Source organism: Coregonus lavaretus (genome assembly GCF_964263955.1).
Source record: "Coregonus lavaretus genome assembly, chromosome: 8".
NCBI classification, from domain to species: domain Eukaryota; kingdom Metazoa; phylum Chordata; class Actinopteri; order Salmoniformes; family Salmonidae; genus Coregonus; species Coregonus lavaretus.
In genome coordinates, this window is record NC_139995.1 from 18,726,516 (window position 1) to 18,750,917 (window position 24,402).

General features: G+C 41.7%; 1 protein-coding gene across 1 annotated transcript in view; it reads left to right on the forward strand.

Moving 5' to 3' along the window:
• Positions 1–3,534, forward strand: part of LOC311133961 (cadherin-4-like) — a gene marked incomplete at both ends in the record, with an annotated part of 66,008 nt that extends 62,474 nt beyond the window's left edge. The window contains 4 exons of the mRNA XM_084167590.1: positions 2,230–2,463; positions 2,638–2,777; positions 2,981–3,145; positions 3,328–3,534. Coding sequence (XP_084023716.1) covers positions 2,230–2,463; positions 2,638–2,777; positions 2,981–3,145; positions 3,328–3,534 — 746 coding nt within the window. The remainder of the gene's footprint in view (positions 1–2,229; positions 2,464–2,637; positions 2,778–2,980; positions 3,146–3,327) is intronic.
• Positions 3,535–24,402: the final 20,868 nt, after the last annotated feature.

Sequence of the window (24,402 nt, forward strand, 5' to 3'; positions counted from 1 at the left end):
ATCGACATCATTTGAGTCAATTGGAGGTGTACCTGTGGATGTATTTCAAGGCCTAAATTCAAACTCAGTGCCTCTTTGCTTGACATCATGGGAAAATCAAAAGAAATCAGCCAAGACCTCAGAAAAAGATTGTAGACCTCCACAAGTCTGGTTCATCCTTGGGAGCAATTTCCAAATGCCTGAAGGTACCAAGTTCATCTGTACAAACAATAGTACGCAAGTATAAACACCATGGGACCACGCAGCCGTCATACCGCTCAGGAAGGAGATGCGTTCTGTCTCCTAGAGATTAATGTACTTTGGTGTGAAAAGTGCAAATCAATCCCAGAACAACAGCAAAGAACGTTGTGAAGATGCTGAAGGAAACAGGTACAAAAGTATCAATATCCATAGTAAAACGAGTCCTATATCTACATAACCTGAAAGGCCGCTCAGCAAGGAAGAAGCCACTGCTCCAAAACCGCCATAAAAAAGCCAGACTACGGTTTGCAACTGCACATGGGGACAAAGATCGTACTTTTTGGAGAAACAAAAGTAGACCTGTTTGGCCATAATGACCATCGTTATGTTTGGAGGAAAAAGGGCGCTGCTTGCAAGCCGAAGAACACCATCCCAACGTGAAGCACAGGGGTGGCAGCATCATGCTGTGGGGGTGCTTTGCTGCAGGAGGGACTGGTGCACTTCACAAAATAGATGGCATCATGAGGAAGGAAAATTATGTGGATATATTGAAGCAACATCTCAAGACTTCAGTCAGGAAGTTAAATCTTGGTCGCAAATGGGTCTTCCAAATGGACAATGACCCCAAGCATACTTCCAAAGTAATGGCAAAATGGCTGAAGGACAACAAAGTCAAGGTATTGGAGTGGCCATCACAAAGCCCTGACCTCAATCCTATAGAACATTTGTGGGCAGAACTGAAAAAGCGTGTGCGAGCAAGGAGGCTTACAAACCTGACTCAGTTACACCAGCTCTGTCAGGAGGAATGGGCCAAAATTCACCCAACTTATTGTGGGAAGCTTGTGGAAGGCTACTCAAAACGTTTGATCCAAGTTAAACAATTTTAAGGCAATGCTACCAAATACTAATTGAGTGTATGTAAACTTATGACCCACTGGGAATGTGATGAAAGAAATAAAAGCTTAAATAAATCATTCTCTCTACTATTATTCTGACATTTCACATTCTTAAAAAAAGTGGTGATCCTAACTGACCTAAAACAGGGAATTTTTACTAGGATTAAATGTCAGGAATTATGAAAAACAGAGTTTAAATGTATTTGGCTAAGGTGTATGTAAACTTCCGACTTCAACTCTAAATGTAATACCTTATGATTATTTAAGATAATTCATAGGACTGACAGAATGCATGTAACGCACCCAGAAATGTCACATTTTGGTTGGAGATGCAAAAAGCACAAAGGAACCCTATTACATATGCTGTGGTTCTGTGATAAACTGACATTTTGGGATAATGTATGTGCTATCATTTCATTGTGTCTAGGAATTTATATACATTTCCATCTGTTGGGAAATGTAAATATTGGTGTTTTGTAATCTAGGTCTAATTATGGTCCTCTGTAGCTCAATTGGTAGAGCATGGCGCTTGTAACGCCAGGGTAGTGGGTTCGATCCCCGGGACCACCCATACGTAAAAATGTATGCACACATGACTAAGTCGCTTTGGATAAAAGCGTCTGCTAAATGGCATATTATATTATATTATATTATTATTAATTGCTGCAACAAAAAAATGTATAGCCATAAATAAGAACGCCTCATATTCACCCTCAATAACAAACTGGAGGACTGAACTATCTAGCTACATACTGTTGGATTTTGTATATTATAAAGCTAAACAAAAACCGGAAGTGTTTGACGAAATTTGGAAACCATATGTTGATCACCTCGGGGAATGTGTTGTATAGTGTGCATTTTGTTTCTGTGTTTTTGTGTTGTTTGTGAGGTGCTATAAAAAAAAAAGTATACTCTGGTTTTAGTTTGAATGGATATGCTGTGCTGTAGGTGCGTGTGTATTTAGCTATAGTTACTGCCTGTGTATTATTCAGTAGGTATTTGCATGTACTGTATCTCTGCAGTACTGCTCACATGGCTATAGATTACTACAGTAAAACTCCAGTGGTCAACTGTTTATATTCTAAACCACTTCTATCTGATACTGTGAGCTTCAAGCAGTGACAGGACATTGTGTCTGTGTGATTATGTGCAGGTGACTATGCCCAGCTGAGACTGAGGATTCCCTACCTGGATGCAGGGGTGTATGATGTTCCCATCATCGTGTCGGACTCTGGGAACCCGCCCCTCTCTAACAGGTCCATTATAAAGGTCAAGGTATGTCCGTGTGACGACAACGGAGACTGTACTACCACCGGAGCTGTAGCTGCCGCTGGACTGGGGACCGGAGCGATCATAGCCATACTCATCTGTATCATCATACTGCTTAGTGAGTATAATACACACTTATACACACTTATATATTCACACACACACACACACACACCTGTGCTGTAGGCATCATTGTCTGTGTCAACATACTACACACACAACTTCTAATGTATCCATATTCCCAGCACTCCTCTGTCTACCCTGCTGATGTGCTGTTCTGTGTGTGTTGCAGTCATGGTGCTGGTGTTTGTGATGTGGATGAAGCGGAGGGAGAAGGAGCGTCAGGCCAAGCCACTGCTGATTGACCCAGAGGATGACGTCAGAGACAATATCCTGAAATACGATGAGGAGGGAGGAGGAGAGGAGGACCAGGTCAGTGATATACACATTACACATGCACTAAGACTTCATTTAAAAACAAAGCCATACTTTTAGTCATGATGATGACGATGATGACCACACCGATGATGAAGATGATGATGATGTAATGTTTACAAATACTGTGATTGCACTCAGACACTTTCTCCGCCATTCTTACACTTACACTGAGTCTCCTTCCTTGCCCGGTGTTGCAGGACTATGACCTAAGCCAGCTGCAGCAGCCCGAGGCTCTGGACCACATTATCTGTAAACCAGCGGGGGTGCGCAGGGTGGACGAGAGGCCTGTTATCGCTGAGTCCCAGTACCCCGTCAGACCCAGCCTGCCTCATCCCGGAGATATCGGAGACTTCATCAACGACGTATGTTAACTATTAGACATTGTTCATCTCGAAAGATCATACAAGTGTGTTAATGTTCACGTTCCTGTACTAAACAGTGATAGCTTTTCAAAAGTTTCCAAACACAGTAGCAAGCCATTGATATCAGTCTTTTGCCTTCCTCTCTTCAGTGCTAACTAATCCTCTCTATCTCTCTCTCTCAGGGTCTGAGAGCGGCAGACAACGACCCCACAGCCCCGCCCTATGACTCCCTGCTGGTGTTTGACTACGAGGGCAGCGGCTCCACGGCCGGCTCTGTCAGCTCCCTCAACTCCTCAAGCTCAGGAGACCAGGACTACGACTACCTCAACGACTGGGGCCCCCGCTTCAAGAAGCTGGCTGACCTCTACGGCGGAGGAGACGACGACTGAGAGAGGGGTGGGGTGGGGTACGGAGGGAGTCCGGGGGGAGGGGTTGGGGTTGGGGTCGGGGTCAGATGATCCTCGAAACCACGGGCAGGGCCCAAGCAGTACCACATGAGATATTTCCATAGTAGACCAGTGAGGACAAAACGGGACGTTAGAGACTGTTCTAGAACATGGCCTGTGACCTTACCAGGTTCTGCTGCTACTCTATTCTGGCTTTCTTAGTGGCAAGTTTTTAGTGTGTTTTGTTTCTCTCTCTACTGAACCTCGAGCTATCTGGGGACACAAGGCACTTCTGAGAGACAGGAGTGATGATGCTCGTTTGGCTTGGATGATAAAAAGGAACAGGACAAACCCGTCTCTTTTTGGCTTAGCGCTGAACAGAGTGTACAGAAAGACACTTTCTCTCTCAACTTGAATTTCCTTAGAACAGAAGCACTGTCGTTTTATAAAGTGCCTTTTGTGGTGTGTTTTGTATTGGACTCCTGCTATCTCAGGGTTGTTTGCCATTGGAGTGGTTTCGAGAGGCACACTCCCTTGTAACCCCCATGCCCCCAAACCTTCATATGGCCCTCTCTCCTCTTCTCTCTGTGTAGAAAGAACTACTGTACCCAGCAGTAACACAGAGAAGTGAGCCTCACAACGAGGGCTGGCTGCAGGTTAAGATCAGTTGAACTCTGACCTTTTGGAGCATTTTGGGGAAGTACTACTAAAGCAACCCTCTGTCAGTGAGACCTGATACATCACTGGGCTGATCGAAGACTTTCCCAAGCATCATCTGGTCAACACAACAACACACTGACATTGGGTGTGTGTGTGGATGTGGTTGTTTTTATAAATGTGGGGTTTTTCTAACAAACAGAGAATGCCTGCCTTTCCTCTGTGAACTCAGTCCTCAGTCTAGGAGCATTTACGTTTGGACGCTTGCCTGCCCTGTACGGTTTTGTGTTGCTTTTCACACTGTAAAACTTATATAGGCATGATATGAGTAGTGAGACAGTATGAGACAGTACGACTTTAAATGGCTTGGAAAGAAGGCACTGAAAATTAAGCATTGAAAGGATTTTCTCGCCTTGAACATTCCCATTTTTTAGGTCAACAAAACTATTAAAAGGTGCATGATTTTTTTTCAAAATGTTTTACTCAACGCACTTGTTCTTATGTGGTGAGAATGTAAAAAATTGTCAGCGGAAAATATATGAATATACTCTGTAAAAAGACATTCAAAAAAGAAAATGCTGTAAGATACCTATTTTTGAAGTGTTAACAACAAAACAGTTGCTGCTCTAGCTCTTCAATGGGCTGAATGACGTTTTGGCCCGGCCATTTTCAATGTGTGCGTGTTTCTTTTCTAATTTTGGTCAAGATGCTGTAGGTTTCTTTCAGTTTATCTTTATCCTTTTCAAAACAAAATAATGCTGGTTCTTTTTTAAGAATTAAGAAAGCTAGTTCTGTTTTTTTAAATGTCAAATGCAGCCCTCCCTCTTCTTTGTGTCTTTGACGAACGCATTTCTGTCGGCCTCTGAACTTGAAACTGTGGAAGGGTTAAACAGCCATGCCTGCTGATAGTTATTCTATTATTCAGTGTATCTGAATTATTTTCTTCATTCATCTAGATACTGGATATGTGCTTTAGAAAATAAATGAGACATGTTTTGAAAATGTGGCACCTTACTTATTTCTACCTTGTTCATGTTCAACCATCAGTGTTCTTCACTCCAACTTTCTGAGATTACACCCTCCTGGAATATACAGTGGGGGAAAAAATTATTTAGTCAGCCACCAATTGTGCAAGTTCTCCCACTTAAAAAGATGAGAGAGTCCTGTAATTTTCATCATAGGTACACGTCAACTATGACAGACATATTGAGAGAAAAAAATCCAGAAAATCACATTGTAGGATTTTTAATGAATTTATTTGCAAATTATGGTGGAAAATAAGTATTTGGTCACCTACAAACAAGCAAGATTTCTGGCTCTCACAGAACTGTAACTTCTTCTTTAAGAGGCTCCTCTGTCCTCCACTCGTTACCTGTATTAATGGCACCTGTTTTAACTTGTTATCAGTATAAAAGACACCTGTCCACAACCTCAAACAGTCACACTCCAAACTCCACTATGGCCAAGACCAAAGAGCTATCAAAGGACACCAGAAACAAAATTGTAGACCTGCACCAGGCTGGGAAGACTGAATCTGCAATAGGTAAAAAGCTTGGTTTGAAGAAATCAACTGTGGGAGCAATTATTAGGAAATGGAAGACATACAAGACCACTGATAATCTCCCTCGATCTGGGGCTCCACGCAAGATCTCAACCCGTGGGGTCAAAATGATCACAAGAACGGTGAGCAAAAATCCCAGAACCACACGGGGGGACCTAGTGAATGACCTGCAGAGAGCTGGGACCAAAGTAACAAAGCCTACCATCAGTAACACACTACGCCGCCAGGGACTCAAATCCTGCAGTGCCAGACGTGTCCCCCTGCTTAAGCCAGTACATGTCCAGGCCCGTCTGAAGTTTGCTAGAGTGCATTTGGATGATCCAGAAGAGGATTGGGAGAATGTCATATGGTCAGATGAAACCAAAATATAACTTTTTGGTAAAAACTCAACTCGTCGTGTTTGGAGGACAAAGAATGCTGAGTTGCATCCAAAGAACACCATACCTACTGTGAAGCATGGGGGTGGAAACATCATGCTTTGGGGCTGTTTTTCTGCAAAGGGACCAGGACGACTGATCCGTGTAAAGGAAAGAGTGAATGTGGCCATGTATCATGAGATTTCCATCAGCAAGGGCATTGAAGATGAAACGTGGCTGGGTCTTTCAGCATGACAATGATCCCAAACACACCGCCCGGGCAACGAAGGAGTGGCTTCGTAAGAAGCATTTCAAGGTCCTGGAGTGGCCTAGCCAGTCTCCAGATCTCAACCCCATAGAAAATCTTTGGAGGGAGTTGAAAGTCCGTGTTGCCCAGCGACAGCCCCAAAACATCACTGCTCTAGAGGAGATCTGCATGGAGGAATGGGCCAAAATACCAGCAACAGTGTGTGAAAACCTTGTGAAGACCTGTGTCATTGCCAACAAAGGGTATATAACAAAGTATTGAGAAACTTTTGTTATTGACCAAATACTTATTTTCCACCATAATTTGCAAATAAATTCATAAAAAATCCTACAATGTGATTTTCTGGATTTTTTTCTCTCAATTTGTCTGTCATAGTTGACGTGTACCTATGATGAAAATTACAGGCCTCTCTCATCTTTTTAAGTGGGAGAACTTGCACAATTGGTGGCTGACTAAATACTTTTTTCCCCCCACTGTATACCCTTGATACTATTTTTATCTTAAACTTGGCCATTGGTTATTTTGCACCCTCACTGAGTGACTGACTGTACTATTCTCTGTGTGTGTTTTTGCTGGCTATCATCTTTTCTCTGTGTTGGAGAGCAAGGAGAACAAACAGTGTTTTAATGTCAATGTCAAGGACCCTTCTCCCTCACGACGGTTCTAACTCCCTGTACACTGCAGAGCTGGGTCACAACGTGTATTTGTGTCCATCCCTGTGATTTCAATTACTCAGCTAAGGCCCCAAAAAGCGGCGGGGGAATGGAAGGATTTTAATCCTCCCCGGCTGTGTGTCTATCAATTAGCCACACCATTAATCCCCAGGACCTAATCTCATTAGATAGAGAGCCTTTAATGAGACACCCAGAGAGATAAATTATATATATATATATATATATATATATATACTTTTTTTTTTCTTTAACCTGTTTTAGACCCAGGTCCACTCAGACCTAACCCTTGAGAGAGAGAGATTTAATAAGTTATCCTTCTATTCCTACGGTGAAGCACAGCAACCATGCTAACAAGAATATTCCATCACCTGTGAATGGCATTGCTTTTGGACAAGTAACTATTAAAAAGTAATAATTGTCTTCAGATGATGATGCAAATGGAGAGTTACTTCGGTTTCTTCAAGGGTTGGGCTATTTTGATATATTGGCAAGCAGTTCCTGTGGCCCTGGCCTGCACACTTTGAGTCCCACAATCACACCGGCATGATTTAGGGCTTCCAACCCCTTAAACAGTGTGTGTTTGAGCTACAGATTTGTCTATTTGTGTTCTTCTGCTTCAGCTGAAACCAACCATTAGCCTGTGTGATTAACAGGGGGTGAGCTAGAGCGGTTTGTGAGATAAGGCCGGATCCTGAAAACTGATCTTCTCACAAAAACGTCCGTAAAATCCAATTGAGCTACATATTATTATGAGCCCACTATGAAAAGCGGAGACTCTCACAAACGCGCATGTTTGCTCTATGTTTTGTTCGATGACGCTCACAAGTCAAACAAATCATTAGAAGGTAAGGTTTCTTCTACATATAAAATTATAGTAAATCCCAGGACATAGTGTCTACAATACTGTAATAAGCTTGCATAGTTGCTGTCACAAACACCACACAGTTGTCACTGACTAGTTGGATATTCATTTTCTACTGAGCAAACAATTTTTGTACTTACAGCATTCTTATAAATTCATTTTCTATCAGGTTTCTGCTTGACATTTGTCAATAAAACTCATGAATGCAACTGTTTATGTCAAATAGTTTTGTGTTCTACTTGTAGCCCTGGTTGTCCTGAAAATAAAATGGTAAAACACTTCATTGTGAGGCTAAATATAAGGGCTAGATGCAGATAAATGAATGTAGTGAAAAAACTCTAGATATTTGCTGGGAGTCCCTAGGACTGATAAGGTTTAAAGAGTTAAAGAGAGAGAAAAGCAAACTTGACGTGGCTTATTGATAAATGGTGTATAAGCTACTGAGCAAGAGCTTAGGCAGTTGGCTATCGGCCAGCCCCTTATGTGTTGTAAATAAAGTTCTCCTTTTTAAATGCGTTCAGCCCAGCTCTTTTAATTTCCTCCCCATAAAGGCCTAGTCTCTTGGGCCGTCAGTGGGAACGATCCAATCTGAGAAAGACTTGGACCGCCGGGTTTTGGTGGTACCCGGGAAATTGACTGTTTACAATTTAGTGCTGATGGGGCTGCTTCGTGTGTGGGCAGCGCCCCGGGAGGGACTTGTTTACCAGGTCTGTTGTGCTGACACAGCGGGGCACTCCTGCTATTTTAAGATCAGGTCGGGAATGAGATCAAGGCTGGGATTCAATCAGATTAAGCGTTAACCAGCAATAGCCGACACCCGCATAGCTGGTGTTTTGGCGGTGTCGGAGGTAGAACTGCATTACGAGCTGTCAAATCGGTGAGCGGCTGCTCGTGTGGTTGTCTTCTAAGCTACACCCCTCCCACTCGCGTTAGAAGTTCGGAACGAGAAAGTGTAGGCTGTATGGTCTCAACCTGTCAAACTCTGTATTTATGTAAATGTCACCGACCAGCTCGATTCGGTCTTATGTAGCAACGTTTGAAGTTGTGTTTTTTTACATTGGATGAAAGTAGAGACTTAGAGCTAGAAAATAGTATATCATCCACTACAGTTGAGGAACAACGGGAAAGTAATTCTGCTTTGAAAGTTGATACATTTGTAGCCTCACTTTTGAGAAAATGGCCCTTGAATGTTCTGGTACCTACAGGAGAGCTCTTCTTTGTCTACACCCATTCAGCATTGTTCACACCCTTTTAAGCTTTAGCCCCACCCATCTCTTTAAGGATACACATGTGAGGCTATGTACTCAACAACCAAAGATTTAAAGACTAAAGGCTGGTTTATACTACGGTTGTGTTCGTAAATTTAATCTGGAGTGCCAGAGTGTGCTCTGGGCGTTCGTAAACTCAGAGCGTTGTCAGATTGGCCGTTCGTAAATTCAGAGCGTTTCGCTCTCAACGCGCACACTGGACACTCTGACCGAAAAGTAGGGTTGATCCGAGCGCTCTGACCTAACAACAGCAGTCAAGCATCCAAGCTAACTGGCTAACGTTGGCTAGCTTGCTAGCTACTTCCAGACACAAATGAGAGAACAGCTCACTCTGACCATTTTACTCGCCCTAGCAGAGCTGGTTAGGCTGTTTTAATGTTTTCCAGAGCGTTGGTGACTGCAACTGTGCTGCTGGCAACAATTTAATTACGCTTTTTTTTGCCAACATTTACTGACACCGGCCATATTCAACGGCTGTTGAGTGTTCGTAAATTCGTCAGTTATTCTGCGCTCTGGAGTAGATAGCCAGAGTGAATTTACCAGCTACGTCTATCGGCAGTTGTCGCAGTGACATCATAAACATTCTATTGAAAAATTGCCCTTAGTTTGAAGATGTAATACGGAGCCTTCTGTGTTCTCTTTTTGACTCCATCTGCATATTTGCAATCAAACGCCAGAATTTTCTCCATCTCCTTAGCTATCATACTCTAATTCCACTGATTTCAAAACTCTGTCCTCCAGAAAGTGGAGAGCAACACTTATGCAGTTCTGCTACGTGATATATTTCAAAAAAGCAGCGTTAGAAAGGATTACCTACACATACTAACCAGTTCATATTATAGACAGCAGCATGCTACATGGCAGACCAATCCAAACTCATCTCTCGGCATGTCCAGCCCACTCATTATCTCAGCCAATCTATGCTAGCGGGAAGGTTGCTGTCTTTTTCCATGGCTAAACCAACTAGGCTCATAATTTAACAATTTTATTCATTTTTACAGATGGCATACAAGTTTGTTATTAAGGCACATGAAAGTTCACATGTTCCAGAAAGCATTTCTGCCAAAAAACACATTTTGATTTGTTTTTTAAAGTTGACGTTCAAATGGCGCGACATTAGTAGTGATGCGCGACACGCATAGTTTCCTGAAACGAGTCACAAATAACATCTTTCAGATATTGGTTTACCCATCACATACTAAACTACCATAGACTTTGCAAACTTTCCATCAGAATGTGGTTGTGTATCTGTTAGTAGGTCTATCTCTGCAAAGTACCACTGCATTGCACTAAAATGCCTTGTTGAATAACTGACTTGCAGCATCTAGCCTTCCCAATGTGGTGTTAGTGCCTTATCTGGTCCTGTCAGAGTGCAGTGATTGTGAGCAAGCCCACTTTGAAGGGTTTAGAAGCCTTCATCCATGGCTGCAGACTGGGGTGGAGAGTATGGTTAGTCTGAGTGACTCCTGCTCTGTCTTCTATTTCCATTCAATCACATTTCCATTAGTCAGCATCAGTACAGGCATGCAGACCAGTGCTTTACATGAATAATAGATTGCAAGCAGAATGATTAGTATAAATAAGTAATCAGCCACCATGTGTACTAGCATTAACTGTGTATGTGTAATGATATTACAATAACATGATGAAGAGTAATGCCAACCTATCTGACTATGTGCCTGTTGAACCCGTTTTCTCAATGTATTCTAGTGTCTGTCGACAAATTTCTTATTAAAGGTACATCATATTTAAAGGAATAGCTTAAGATAAATATACTGACCCTATTGAATGAAAACTCCAAGAGAAAATCTATTGGCTAGCAAGTGGAAGGGTTTTTAGTGGTTATTCAGTGCGCTCAAGGTAGACACACCTGTAGAGCGCATTAAGCACTTGCATTAGGTAAGTCTGAATAACAACTACTGAGGAGTGCGTAGGAAAGGAGTAAGTAGGAAAGGTGTACATTTCCTAAGCTGAATCGGCCCCCAGGTGATGAGCCTGAGAGACACTGCCTAAGGGACTGGAGTCATCAGCATGACACTGTGATGTGTGTGTGGCCTGCAGCAGTGGGCTGGTCTGAATGAGGCCCATTAAAGAGGCCAACAGGCTATTAACCCCAGATTCAATACTTCACATGTTCAGCCGCGGTTATGAACCCATTCCAGCGCCAGTCATAAACACTGGGCTCATTTCCAGGGCAGAGCAGACCGCTTCACCTGACCCCAATACTCATTAACCCACTCTGGAACAGGAAAAGACATGAACAAGGAAAGACACCAATAAGTTGGTGTAAATAAAGAATAAGGGCTCTATTCAGCATCGTGGAAATTCAGAGCTAAAGCCCAATTGAAATTGAAAGGCAATGTTCCGCGTTGGCGGAGACGGCATTCACGGTAAATGCTGTATATGTCGGCTCAATCAGAAATGACCTTTACATTTCTATCGCAAAATCTGTAACGGTTCGGCGATACAGATTGAATAGAGCCCTAGGTGTTTTTCCTCTTCATGGAGATCAAGGCCAGCTGCTAGATGATCTCTGACTTGTTACTTCAAACTGTAAAGACTCCTCTTAACCTCCCCCTGACCTCTGGTCCTCTAGGACTGAGCCTCCTCTTCATTTGAACCATGGTTAACCTTTAACCATCATGGCCCTTCAAGAGCATGTCCATCTGAAAAGGTAAACAAGTGGAAGGTACTTTGGCGTGATCTCTTCCTTTCACCACCAGCTATTGCAAAGGTTCCGACTTTGGACTTCCTACTGAATTACTATCAGAACTTCCTAATCCATGTTTAGAATCCTTCATGTGCTGCCTCAACAATAGACACGCACGCACGCACCCACACACACACACACACACACACACACACTATCCTTGTGGGGACCCAAAATTGATTACCATTAAATATCCTATTTCCTCTAACCCCTAACCCTAACCCTTACCATAACCCTAAACCAAACCCCTAAACCTAAAATAGCCTTTGTCCTCGTGGGAGAATTTTACTTGTTTTACTATCCTTGTGGCGACTTGGGGATTTCCGGTAGCCACGAGGATAGTAATACAAGCATGCACGCACACGCACACGCACACGCACACGCACACACACACACACACACACACACACACACACACACACACACACACACACACACACACACACACACACACACACACACACACACACACACACACACACACACACACACACACACACACACACACACACACACACACACACACACACACACACACACACACACACACACACACACACACACACACACACACACACACACACACACACACACACACACCTTTCCTACGCACTTCTCAGTAGTTGGTATTCAGACTTACCTAATGCAGGCACGTAATGCGCTCTACAGGTGTGGCTACCTTGCGCGCACTGAGTAAAAGTAATTAAACTGCTGAAAACCCTCCCACTTGCTGGCCAACAGATTTTCTCATGGAGTTTTCATTCAATAGGGTTTTTGGTACATTTATCTTAAGCCATCTCTTTAAATACGATGTACCTTTAATTCGAATTTTGTTGACAGACTAGAATACATAGAGAAAACGGTTTCAGAATATAGGGCTCAATAAAAAAAAGCCATCTAAATATATGCATATTCATCTCCGTTTCAGCACCAACTAGTAGATTTATTTAGGCAAATTTTAGGGTTAGGAAAGTATGTATGAATAATAAAAAACAGGTTTGAAGAGCCTTTACGCAATAAATATATTGATTAATCAAAAATACAGTGGTTTGATCCTGAAAGTTGCCACATTCAAGTTCAACCCATTAAATATTGGAAGATGAAAGTATGTGTACAATAGGGATTGAACAATAGTCCTATAAATCTACCCTAATTCTCAATAATCATGGAACAGTATGACAACCGTTCAGTAGTCGTGAACCGTGCGCCAGGCTCCAGGTTTAAACTGCTACGTGCAGTCTGAGTTCCATAATGATTCAAATAGGATACATGTCCCAAATTATTGCACAACGTTAGCCTTATATGATCCACTAATGCTAGCGACCCTCACGAACAACTACATGGACTTGACAGAGGAAAGAAAGGTAAACAATTAAGGAAACTAACACTTAATTGACAGTTCTGAATGTCTGTGGGTATTACTGACGGTGGCTCCTGACAGGGACTAATATTTAACATGATACAAATTGTAAAATAAAACTGAGAAAACCCTGGGCATATAATTAAAACATCCTACAGAAGATGCCTATATACTACTGGTCAAAAGTTTTAGAACACCTACTCATTCAAGGGTTTTTATTTTTTTACTATTTTCTACATTGTAGAATAATAGTGAAGACATCTAAACTATGAAATAATACATACAGAATCATGTAGTTACCAAAAAAAGTGTTAAACAAATCAAAATATATTTTCTATTTGAGATTCTTCAAATAGCCACCCTTTGCCTTGATGACAGCTTTGCACACTCTTGGCATTCTCTCAACACGCTTCATGAGGTAGTCACCTGGAATGCATTTCAATTAACAGGTGTGCCTTCTTAAAAGTTTGTTTGTGGAATTTCTTTCCTTCTTAATGCGTTTGAGCCAATCAGTTGTGTTGTGACAAGGTACGGGGGGTATACAGAAGATAGCCCTATTTGGTAAAAGACCAAGTCCATATTATGGCAAGAACAGCTCAAATAAGCAAAGAGTAACGACAGTCCATCATTACTTTAAGACATGAAGGTCAGTCAATACGGAAAATTTAAAAGACCATCAAGCGCTATGATGAAACTTGCTCTCATGAGGACCGCCACAGGAATGGAAGACCCAGAGTGACCTCTGCTGCAGAGGATGAGTTCATTAGAGTTACCAGCCTCAGAAATTGCAGCCCAAATAAATGCTTCACAGAGTTCAAGTAACAGACACATCTCAACATCAACTGTTCAGAGGAGACTGCGTGAATCAGGCCTTCATGGTCGAATTGCTGCCAAGAAACCACTACTAAAGGACACCAATAAGAGGAAGAGACTTGCTTGGGCCAAGAAACACGAGCAATGGACATTAGACCGGTGGATATTTGTCCTTTGGTTCCAACCGGCGTGTCTTTGTGAGACGCGGTGTGGGTGAATGGATGATCTCTGCATGTGTAGTTCCCACCGTAAAGCATGGAGGAGGAGGTGTTATGGTGTGGGGGTGCTTTGCTGGTGACACTGTCTGTGATTTATTTAGAATTCAAGGCACACTTAACCAGCATGGCTACCACAGCATTCTGCAGCGATACACCATCCCATCTTGTTTTGTGATGAGTGTGATTAGAAGGAGTCAGGCGCAGGAGGGTAAATCACAGAATACAAAGTTTATTCCGTCGCACACAGTTGCGCTGGATAACGACAACAAAATACAGGCACAGGGGAACAATCTACCCCGGCAATACAAGGTACGGGTAGCTCCAACATAATACAGGCACAGGTGAATAATCTACCCCGGCAATACAAGGTACGAGTAGCTCCACTGAGCTACACTCAACTCACATAAAACAATCACCCACAAGGAAAAGGGGGCAGAGGGAACACTTATACACAGACTAATGAGGGGATATGAACCAGGTGTGTGTAATTGACAAGACAAGATAAATGGAATGATGATATATGGAGCTGGTGACGACAAACGCCAAAGCCTGCCCGAACAAGGAGGGGAGGCAGCCTCGGCGGAAGTCGTGACAGGTTTGGGCTTAGTGGTACTATCATTTGTTTTTCAACAGTACAATGACCCAACACACCTCCAGGCTGTGTACGGGCTATTTTACCAAGAAGGAGATTAATGGAGTGCTGCATCAGATGACCTGGCCTCCACAATCCCCCGACCTCAACCAAATTGAGCTGGTTTGGGATGAGTCGGACCACAGAGTGAAGGAAAAGCAGCCAACAAGTGCTCAGCATATGTGGGAACTCCTTCAAGACTATTGGAAAAGCATTCCAGGTGAAGCTGGTTGAGAGAATGCCAAGAGTGTGCAAAGCCGTCATCAAGGCAAAGGGTGGCTACTTTGAAGAATCTCAAATATACCATTTATTTTGATTTGTTAATTTTTTGGTTACTACATGATTCCATATGTGTTATTTCATAGTTTTGATGTCTTCAGTATTATTCTAGAATGTAGAAAATAGTAAAAATAAAGAAAAACCCTTGAATGAGTAGGTGTTTAAAATGTAAATGTAAAAATGTGTTCTAAAACTTTTGACCGGTAGTGTAGCTTGGGTCTCCAAATTGAATCCCCGCAAATTGTGAGGGCATACAATTAAAATTCTAAATAAAGGCACAGCTATTTATAGCCTACTTCCCTGTTGAAAACAAACACATTATATGACACCTATCACAGGAAACAGAGTGATGTCACTTCTCCCCCTGGAAGGCTCAGAGTTTTACCCACCACCTCCAGGTGCACCCACTGAGATGTCGCTAGGCAACCACAGTCATCGTTCTGCTTCTGACACACAAGTGGGAGCTTATGTGGACTTAACTCTGAAAGAGCCGCCATGTCGCGCAATAGAGGGGGAATTACCAGGGAAAATATTGGATTGGGCCGAAGCACAAAGGGCAGGTGAGACTGACACACCAGAGCTGTCTTCAGATGCCCTGTCTGTCTGGCATGAAGGAAGCAACTAACACTAGCCTCGTCTATCCATGGAGCTAACATGCATCCTTTGTCCTGATCTTGTCCTCATTCTGATTGTGCCCACATGGAAGTTATTGATACTGTAAACATCACTATTCAATGAAAAGATGCATGTTATCTAGCAATATGCACAGCAAGAGCATCCATGATATTATGCTTTTTGAGTGACAGGCCGTGAGCACCAACCCCACCCTCAGGCTGTCTTAGATTGGAGATTGAACTCAAAAGATTGAACTTACTTAGATTGAAGTAAACTGCAATATTTGAGTTGAGTAGACAAGGGATTAATCAAGTCAGAGAGCCATGTAGGCCTACAATTCATAATGAAGTCTATATTGAGCAGATCTTGCTCTGCTGAGGTTTGCTGAAAACATGCACCTGTCAATAGCACAAGTTTCTACTGCCATCTTGTGGAGATCAACAGCATGACCACTGAACAGAGTGGAAATGGAAATAGAATAGATTAGTATTGAAAGCTGCAACTGTCCATTATATTAATTGTTCTGCATGCATGTTGAAGCTGGTCACAATCAATGTAACATCAGGCCTTTGTCCCAACAGACATGCAGAATGGTGCCATTGATTCAGTCTCATAGTTAGCATCTGATGTAGCATCTGTTTCTAATACGCCAGGCACACTGCAGCCCATTCCTGTCTTCTGATGATAATAGTGGACGACTGAACCGAGCCGGCCCGACATAGAACAGAGGACAGACGGTTACCAGACAGACACAGTAGCCTAGTTGATGATGATGCACCCATTGTGTTTGGTGTGCTGCTGCTGTACGTTCATGTGGAGATGTCTGTCTGTCTGTCTGTTCTGTTGAGAATAGAGCTGGGGGACAGATGTTGATGATGACGACAGATGTTGGTCGTACAGATGCTAGTAGACAGCGCCACCGTGTGCATGTCTATCAACAAGAAATGGATCAGGGGAACGGGACAATATATCAATTCTATTGGTTCAATCAGACAATTAGGATACCTAAATGTCAGTTAGAATGTTTTATAAAAATGTGATATTAAATTAAGTCAGAATATTGACATTGACAGCTCTACTATAGCATTGGTTATCCAAGACCTGAAATAACCAAATCTATATTACAATACGCTAAGCATTCTAAGCTGTGGGAGGATCTCCTACATTTTAGGCTCAAAAGACCCCAGGAAGAGTAGCGGCTACCTTCGCAACAGCTAATGGGGATCCTAATAAAATACTGAAATACTAAAAGAAGCGCGTCGTACGCTGGCCAATAACCTATATTTGACCATTTTAATTGAAAACAGGCAATTAATTGTTACCCAGAAATGATATTGATATTGAGATAAAAACAGCTTCATTGGACCTTTAAAGCTGCAATATCTAACTTTTTGGGTGACCCGACCAAATTCACAACGAAATGTGATTTATAGATCTGTCATTCGCATTGAAAGCAGGTCTAAGAAGCGGTAGATCTGTTCTATGTGTGTTATTTCTATGCTTCCCGTTCTTAAGTTTCGTTTTTGTACACCAGCTTCAAAACACTGAAAATAAAATATTTTTGGTTATTGAAAATATATTTAACAGTGGTTTAGATCATACAATGATTCGCTACACTATACATTGCTTGTTTTGTCACATAAACTGAAATAATGCAAACTATTAGAATTTTAGCAAGCAGGGAATGAGAGCAATTTCTGCATATTGCACCTTTAAACAAGCACCATTTGCCCAAAGATTGTCTATTATATTGACAAGATAGTCAAGTGACCGCTCTAACAATGGAAATACATGTGCTCAAAGATGGAAGGCAGGCGGGTGGAGGCGAGATAAGGTGGAACCATTCTAGCCATGAGAGGGGCAGATACGGGTGCGAACAGGCGATAGCGCTATATAGAGGACTCATCTTTCTATCTGTGCCATTATATGCCTTTATAGCGTCTCCATTTTAAAGTAGTCAATTTTCTTCTTCTTCATTGGCTGATTACTCCCAACTCATAGGTATCCCCACCCATCTGAATACTTATGTTCCACAAAAGTAGATCTACTACGGTTGCCAGTCATTTCTTACAGTGCCATTCAGAACCATAACTCCTGGCGCCATTCAGTGTCTTATATAGGCACTATATACAGTTGAAGTCAGAAGTTTACATACGCTTAGGTTGGAGTCATTAAAACTTGTTTTTCAACCACTCCACAAATTTCTTGTTAACAAAATATAGTTTTGGAAAGTCAGTTAGGACATCTACTTTATGCATGACACAAGTACTTTTTCCAACAATTGTTTAAAGACAGATTATTTCACTTATAATTCACTGTATCACAATTCCAGTGGGTCAGAAGTTTACATACACTAAGTTGACTGTGCCTTTAAACAGCTTGGAAAATTCCAGAAAATTACGTAATGGCTTTAGAAGCTTCTGATAGTCTAATTGACATCATTTGAGTCAATTGGAGGTGTACCTGTGGATTTATTTCAAGGCCTAAATTCAAAATCAGTGCCTCTTTGCTTGACATCATGGGAAAATCAAAAGAAATCAGCCAAGACCTCAGAAAAAGATTGTAGACCTCCACAAGTCTGGTTCATCCTTGGGAGCAATTTCCAAATGCCTGAAGGTACCAAGTTCATCTGTACAAACAATAGTACGCAAGTATAAACACCATGGGACCACGCAGCCGTAATACTGCTCAGGAAGGAGACGCGTTCTGTCTCCTAGCGATGGACGTACTTTGGTGCGAGAAGTGCAAATCAATCCCAGAACAACAGCAAAGGACCTTGTGAAGATGCTGGAGGAAACAGGTACAAAAGTATCTATATCCACAGTAAAACGAGTCCTATATCGACATAACCTGAAAGGCCGCTCAGCAAGGAAGAAGCCACTGCTCCAAAACCGCCATAAAAAAGCCAGACTACAGTTTGTAACTGCACATTGGGACAAAGATCGTACTTTTTGGAGAAATGTCCTCTGGTCTGATGAAACAAAAATAGAACTGTTTGGCCATAATGACCATCGTTATGTTTGGAGGAAAAAGGGGAAGGGTTGCAAGCCGAAGAACACCATCCCTACCGTGAAGCATGGGGGTGGCAGCATCATGCTGTGGGGGTGCTTTGCTGCAGGAGGGACTGGTGCACTTCTCAAAATAGATGGCATCATGAGGAAGGAAAATTATGTGGATATATTATGTGGTCTTCCAAATGGACAATGACCCCAAGCATACTTCCAAAGTTGTGGCAAAATAGCTTAAGGACAACAAAGTCAAGGTATTGGAGTGGCCATCACAAAGCCCTGACCTCAATCCTATAGAACATTTGTGAGCAGAACTGAAAAAGCGTGCAAGGAGGCCTTCAAACCTGACTCAGTTACACCAGCTCTGTCAGGAGGAGTGGGCCAAAAATTTACCCAACTTATTGTGGGAAGCTTGTGGAAGGCTACCCGAAATGTTTGACCCAAGTTAAACAATTTAAGGACAATGCTACCAAATACGAATTGAGTGTATGTAAACTTCTGACCGACTGGGAATGTGATGAAAGAAATAAAAGCTGAAATAAATAATTCTCTCTACTATTATTCTGACATTTCACATTCTTAAAATAAAGTGGTGATCCTAACTGACCTAAGACAGGGAATTTTTACTAGGATTAAATGTCAAGGAATTGTGAAAACTGAGTTTAAATGTATTTGGCTAAGGTGTATGTAAACTTCCGACTTCAACTGTAAGTCTTATATGTACATATATAGGTACAGTGGGGGGAAAAAGTATTTAGTCAGCCACCAATTGTGCAAGTTCTCCCACTTAAAAAGATGAGAGAGGCCTGTAATTTTCATCATAGGTTCACGTCAACTATGACAGACAAAATGAGAAAAATAAATCCTGAAAATCACATTGTAGGATTTTTAATGAATTTATTTGCAAATGATGGTGGAAAATAAGTATTTGGTCAATAACAAAAGTTTCTCAATACTTTGTTATATACCCTTTGTTGGCAATGACACAGGTCAAACGTTTTCTGTAAGTCTTCACAAGGTTTTCACACACTGTTGCTGGTATTTTGGCCCATTCCTCCATGCAGATCTCCTCTAGAGCAGTGATGTTTTGGGGCTGTTGCTGGGCAACACGGACTTTCAACTCCCTCCAAAGATTTTCTATGGGGTTGAGATCTGGAGACTGGCTAGGCCACTCCAGGACCTTGAAATGCTTCTTACGAAGCCACTCCTTCGTTGCCCGGGCGGTGTGTTTGGGATCATTGTCATGCTGAAAGACCCAGCCACGTTTCATCTTCAATGCCCTTGCTGATGGAAGGAGGTTTTCATTCAAAATCTCACGATACATGGCCCCATTCACTCTTTCCTTTACACGGATCAGTCGTCCTGGTCCCTTTGCAGAAAAACAGCCCCAAAGCATGATGTTTCCACCCCCATGCTTCACAGTAGGTATGGTGTTCTTTGGATGCAACTCAGCATTCTTTGTCCTCCAAACACGACGAGTTGAGTTTTTACCAAAAAGTTATATTTTGGTTTCATCTGACCATATGACATTCTCCCAATCCTCTTCTGGATCATCCAAATGCACTCTAGTAAACTTCAGACGGGCCTGGACATGTACTGGCTTAAGCAGGGGGACACGTCTGGCACTGCAGGATTTGAGTCCCTGGCGGCGTAGTGTGTTACTGATGGTAGGCTTTGTTACTTTGGTCCCAGCTCTCTGCAGGTCATTCACTAGGTCCCCCCGTGTGGTTCTGGGATTTTTGCTCACCGTTCTTGTGATCATTTTGACCCCACGGGGTGAGATCTTGCGTGCAGCCCCAGATCGAGGGAGATTATCAGTGGTCTTGTATGTCTTCCATTTCCTAATAATTGCTCCCACAGTTGATTTCTTCAAACCAAGCTGCTTACCTACTGTAGATTCAGTCTTCCCAGCCTGGTGCAGGTCTACAATTTTGTTTCTGGTGTCCTTTGACAGCTCTTTGGTCATGGCCATAGTGGAGTTTGGAGTGTGACTGTTTGAGGTTGTGGACAGGTGTCTTTTATACTGATAACAAGTTCAAACAGGTGCCATTAATACAGATAACGAGTGGAGGACAGAGGAGCCTCTTAAAGAAGAAGTTACAGGTCTGTGAGAGCCAGGAATCTTGCTTGTTTGTAGGTGACCAAATACTTATTTTCCACCATAATTTGCAAATAAATTCATTAAAAATCCTACAATGTGATTTTCTGGAAAAAGAATTCTCAATTTGTCTGTCATAGTTGACGTGTACCTATGATGAAAATTACAGGCCTCTCTCATCTTTTTAAGTGGGAGAACTTGCACAATTAGTGGCTGACTAAATACTTTTTTCCCCCACTGTATTATGTCCATAAGCAGAGAGCTCCTGTACATATTTGTATAATGAATACATTTTTATGGCATTTTTGTTTTAAGGATGAACAATTAATGTCATCAGAATCCACAATGGAGTTTGAAGACTAAAGCTGGCAAGTAATTTGTTTGTTTGGCTAGCTAGCTAAATGTCAGCTGGCTAGCTGGCAATTGTTTTGATTCAAATGCCAGGCATGTGTCCGGAGGTTGAGAATGGAGAGAACCCCAAAATAAATATGGCTGAGGTGTGCAGTGATGCAATTATTATTGAAATATGGTGTGCTTTCTTGTGCCATGTGACTGCCGTAGCTTCACCCAAGTGGGTGCTTCATTTTGGTAGTAGTGAAGAACTAGCTAGCTAGCTAGCTAGCTACAGTGCCTTGCAAAAGTATTCATCCCCTTGGCGTTTTTCCTATTTTGTTGCATTACAACCTATAATTTAAATGGATTTTGTATTTAGATTTCATGTTATGGACATACACAAAATAGTCCAAATTGGTGAAGTGAAGTGAAAAAAATAACTTGTTTCAAGAAATTATAAAAAATAAATAACGTGCATATGTATTCACCCCCTTTGCTATGAAGCCCCTAATTAAGTTCTGGTGCAACCAATTACCTTCAAAAGTCACATAATTAGTTAAATAAAGTCCACCTGTGTGCAATCTAAGTGTCACATGATCTGTCACATGATCTCAGTATATATACACCTATTTGGAAAGGCCCCAGAGTCTGCAACACCACTAAGCAAGGGTCACCACCAAGCAAGCGAAACCATAAAGACCAAGGAGCTCTCCAAACAGGTCAGGGACAAAGTTGTGGAGAAGTACAGATCAGGGTTGGGTTATAAAAAAATATCAGAAACATTGAACATCCCACGGAGCACCATTAAATCCATTATTAAAAAATGGAAAGAATATGGCACCACAACAAACTTGCCAAGAGAGGGCCGCCCATCAAAACTCACAGACCAGGCAAGGAGGGCATTTAATCAGAGAGGCAACAAAGAGACCAAAGATAACCCACTGTTCAACAGGTAAAGTTCAAAAATCACTGGAGGATGTCTTTAAGGACTGCATGTATTCTTCTACCATTTTCTCAAATAATATATTAGAGGGAATAATGTAATATTCTAACCCCCAAAACATGCAAACGTTGTACCTTTTTCTAGTGAGATTCTGATTTTGATGATATTTGATATCGGTATGAATGAGGATGTTATGATTTTTAAAGCTTTCCTATCTGCTCAATAATCTGTGCTGCTGTTCCGATGCCCCATTGGACAGCCCTGGCTAGAGCTCTGTAGTATTTTTTTCCAGATCACTTTGATTTTAGATGCAGATTTTTCGGTACCTTTTCATATTTGTCTCTTACAGAGAAATCAAAGTAAGCAGAATCTCGGACGCATTACATTTTACATTTTAGTCATTTAGCAGACGCTCTTATCCAGAGCGATTTACAGTTAGTGAGTGCATACATTTTTTTTTCATACGTATAGCATGTCTCACTTAGTTCTTGTACATTTTGCACAGACACCTGTTCATATGTAAATATTTTACCTAAAGTTTTTAACTGCAATGGTTTTGTATACTTTTACATTTTAGCCATTTAGCAGACGCTCTTATCCAGAGTGACTTACAGTTAGTGAGTGCATACATTTTTTATTTTTTATTATTTTTTTCATACTGGCCCCCCGTGGGAATCGAACCCACAACCCTGCCGTTGCAAACGCCATGCTCTACCAACTGAGCTACATCCCTGCTGGCCATTCCCTCCCCTACCCTGGACGACTTGTGCACCGCCCCATGGGTCTCCCGGTCACGGCCAGCTACGACAGAGCCTGGATTCGAACCAGGATCTCTAGTGGCACAGCTAGCACTGCGATGCAGTGCCTTAGACCACTGCGCCACTCGTATAGGATTGAAAGCGAATAAACCCCTTCAATAAAAGTGGAACAAATATTTATTCCTTTCCATATATTAAGAACAAGATCCATGCACTAGAGGGCAATGTCTACATGTTCAGTTTAGGAAATTATATAATTACTAGCAGCAACCCGGCAAATCATTGGATCTGATTAATTTGATTCAATGCAATTACATTTGAGGACTCCAACCATAGAAATACAATGTATGTCTATTAATAATAATGTAATTACATTTTAGAGTAGCTTGTTGATAGTTGAACTAAATTCAAATCTAGGTAATGTTTTCAGTAGTTCATTACTTTTTTGCCATGGAGCGGTGTAGCTAACTACTGGACTACAAACTACTGTTTTTGCAACCCCCCAACAAATATGGGAGAAGTAGGCAATACATTCCTTTCGTTTTTAGCATCAGACCTGCCTAATTCTCACTTTAAACAAAGTGTTTGTGTTTAATAGGCTAAATTACACATTCAGTTACCATATGACCCCAAAGTGATGTGTTCTAGCAATTTGTAGTCTGGTATTTCAGATTTAGATAATGATAACTAAAGTAGTTTGGATGTAATGAACTACTTTTTCAAAGTAAACTATTTTTAAGGGTAGCTTTAGTGTAGTTTAACTTCTTCCAGTGTGAAGTAATTGGTAGCTTGGATCTTTAATTCGGCGGACTAAAGATCCCGAAAAGATCCCGAATTTAGCCTATTAAACACAAACACTTTGTTGTTTCTGTGGTCCTCTGTAGCTCAGCTGGTAGAGCACGGCGCTTGTAATGCCAAGGTAGTGGGTTCGATCCCCGAGACCACCCATACACAAAAAAAAATTATGCACGCATGACTAAGTCGCTTTGGATAAAAGCGTCTGCTAAATGGCATTATTATTATTGTTTAGACACGACTGCAAACTTCAAGGAGTTGGTCTGATGGTGACTTTGTGATGTCATCGACCCCTACCTTACTTGAGGAGCAATAGAGAACAAAAGAGGAAAGGCCCACCCCCCTCACTTGTGCCATGTCATGAGGATATCTGGACCACCTATTGAGATGTGCCTTTTGTTAAGTAAATCAGGTGTTAAATGAGGTGAAAAGGAGGCTGGAGTAGGACTTTAAAAAATTTAAAAAATCCTACATACATGTTGTGTCTGTGGGGAATCATACCAGAAGGCCAAACTCCAGTCATATCGCGGTGACAAATAGTTTTTTAAAATCTATTTTAGAACAGTTTTTACTGTTGTTGAAATCTAATAATGAATCATTGCAAATACTTAAATGACCAAAAATGCAATAGGAAAAGCATTAAATCATTAGAACACAATATTGT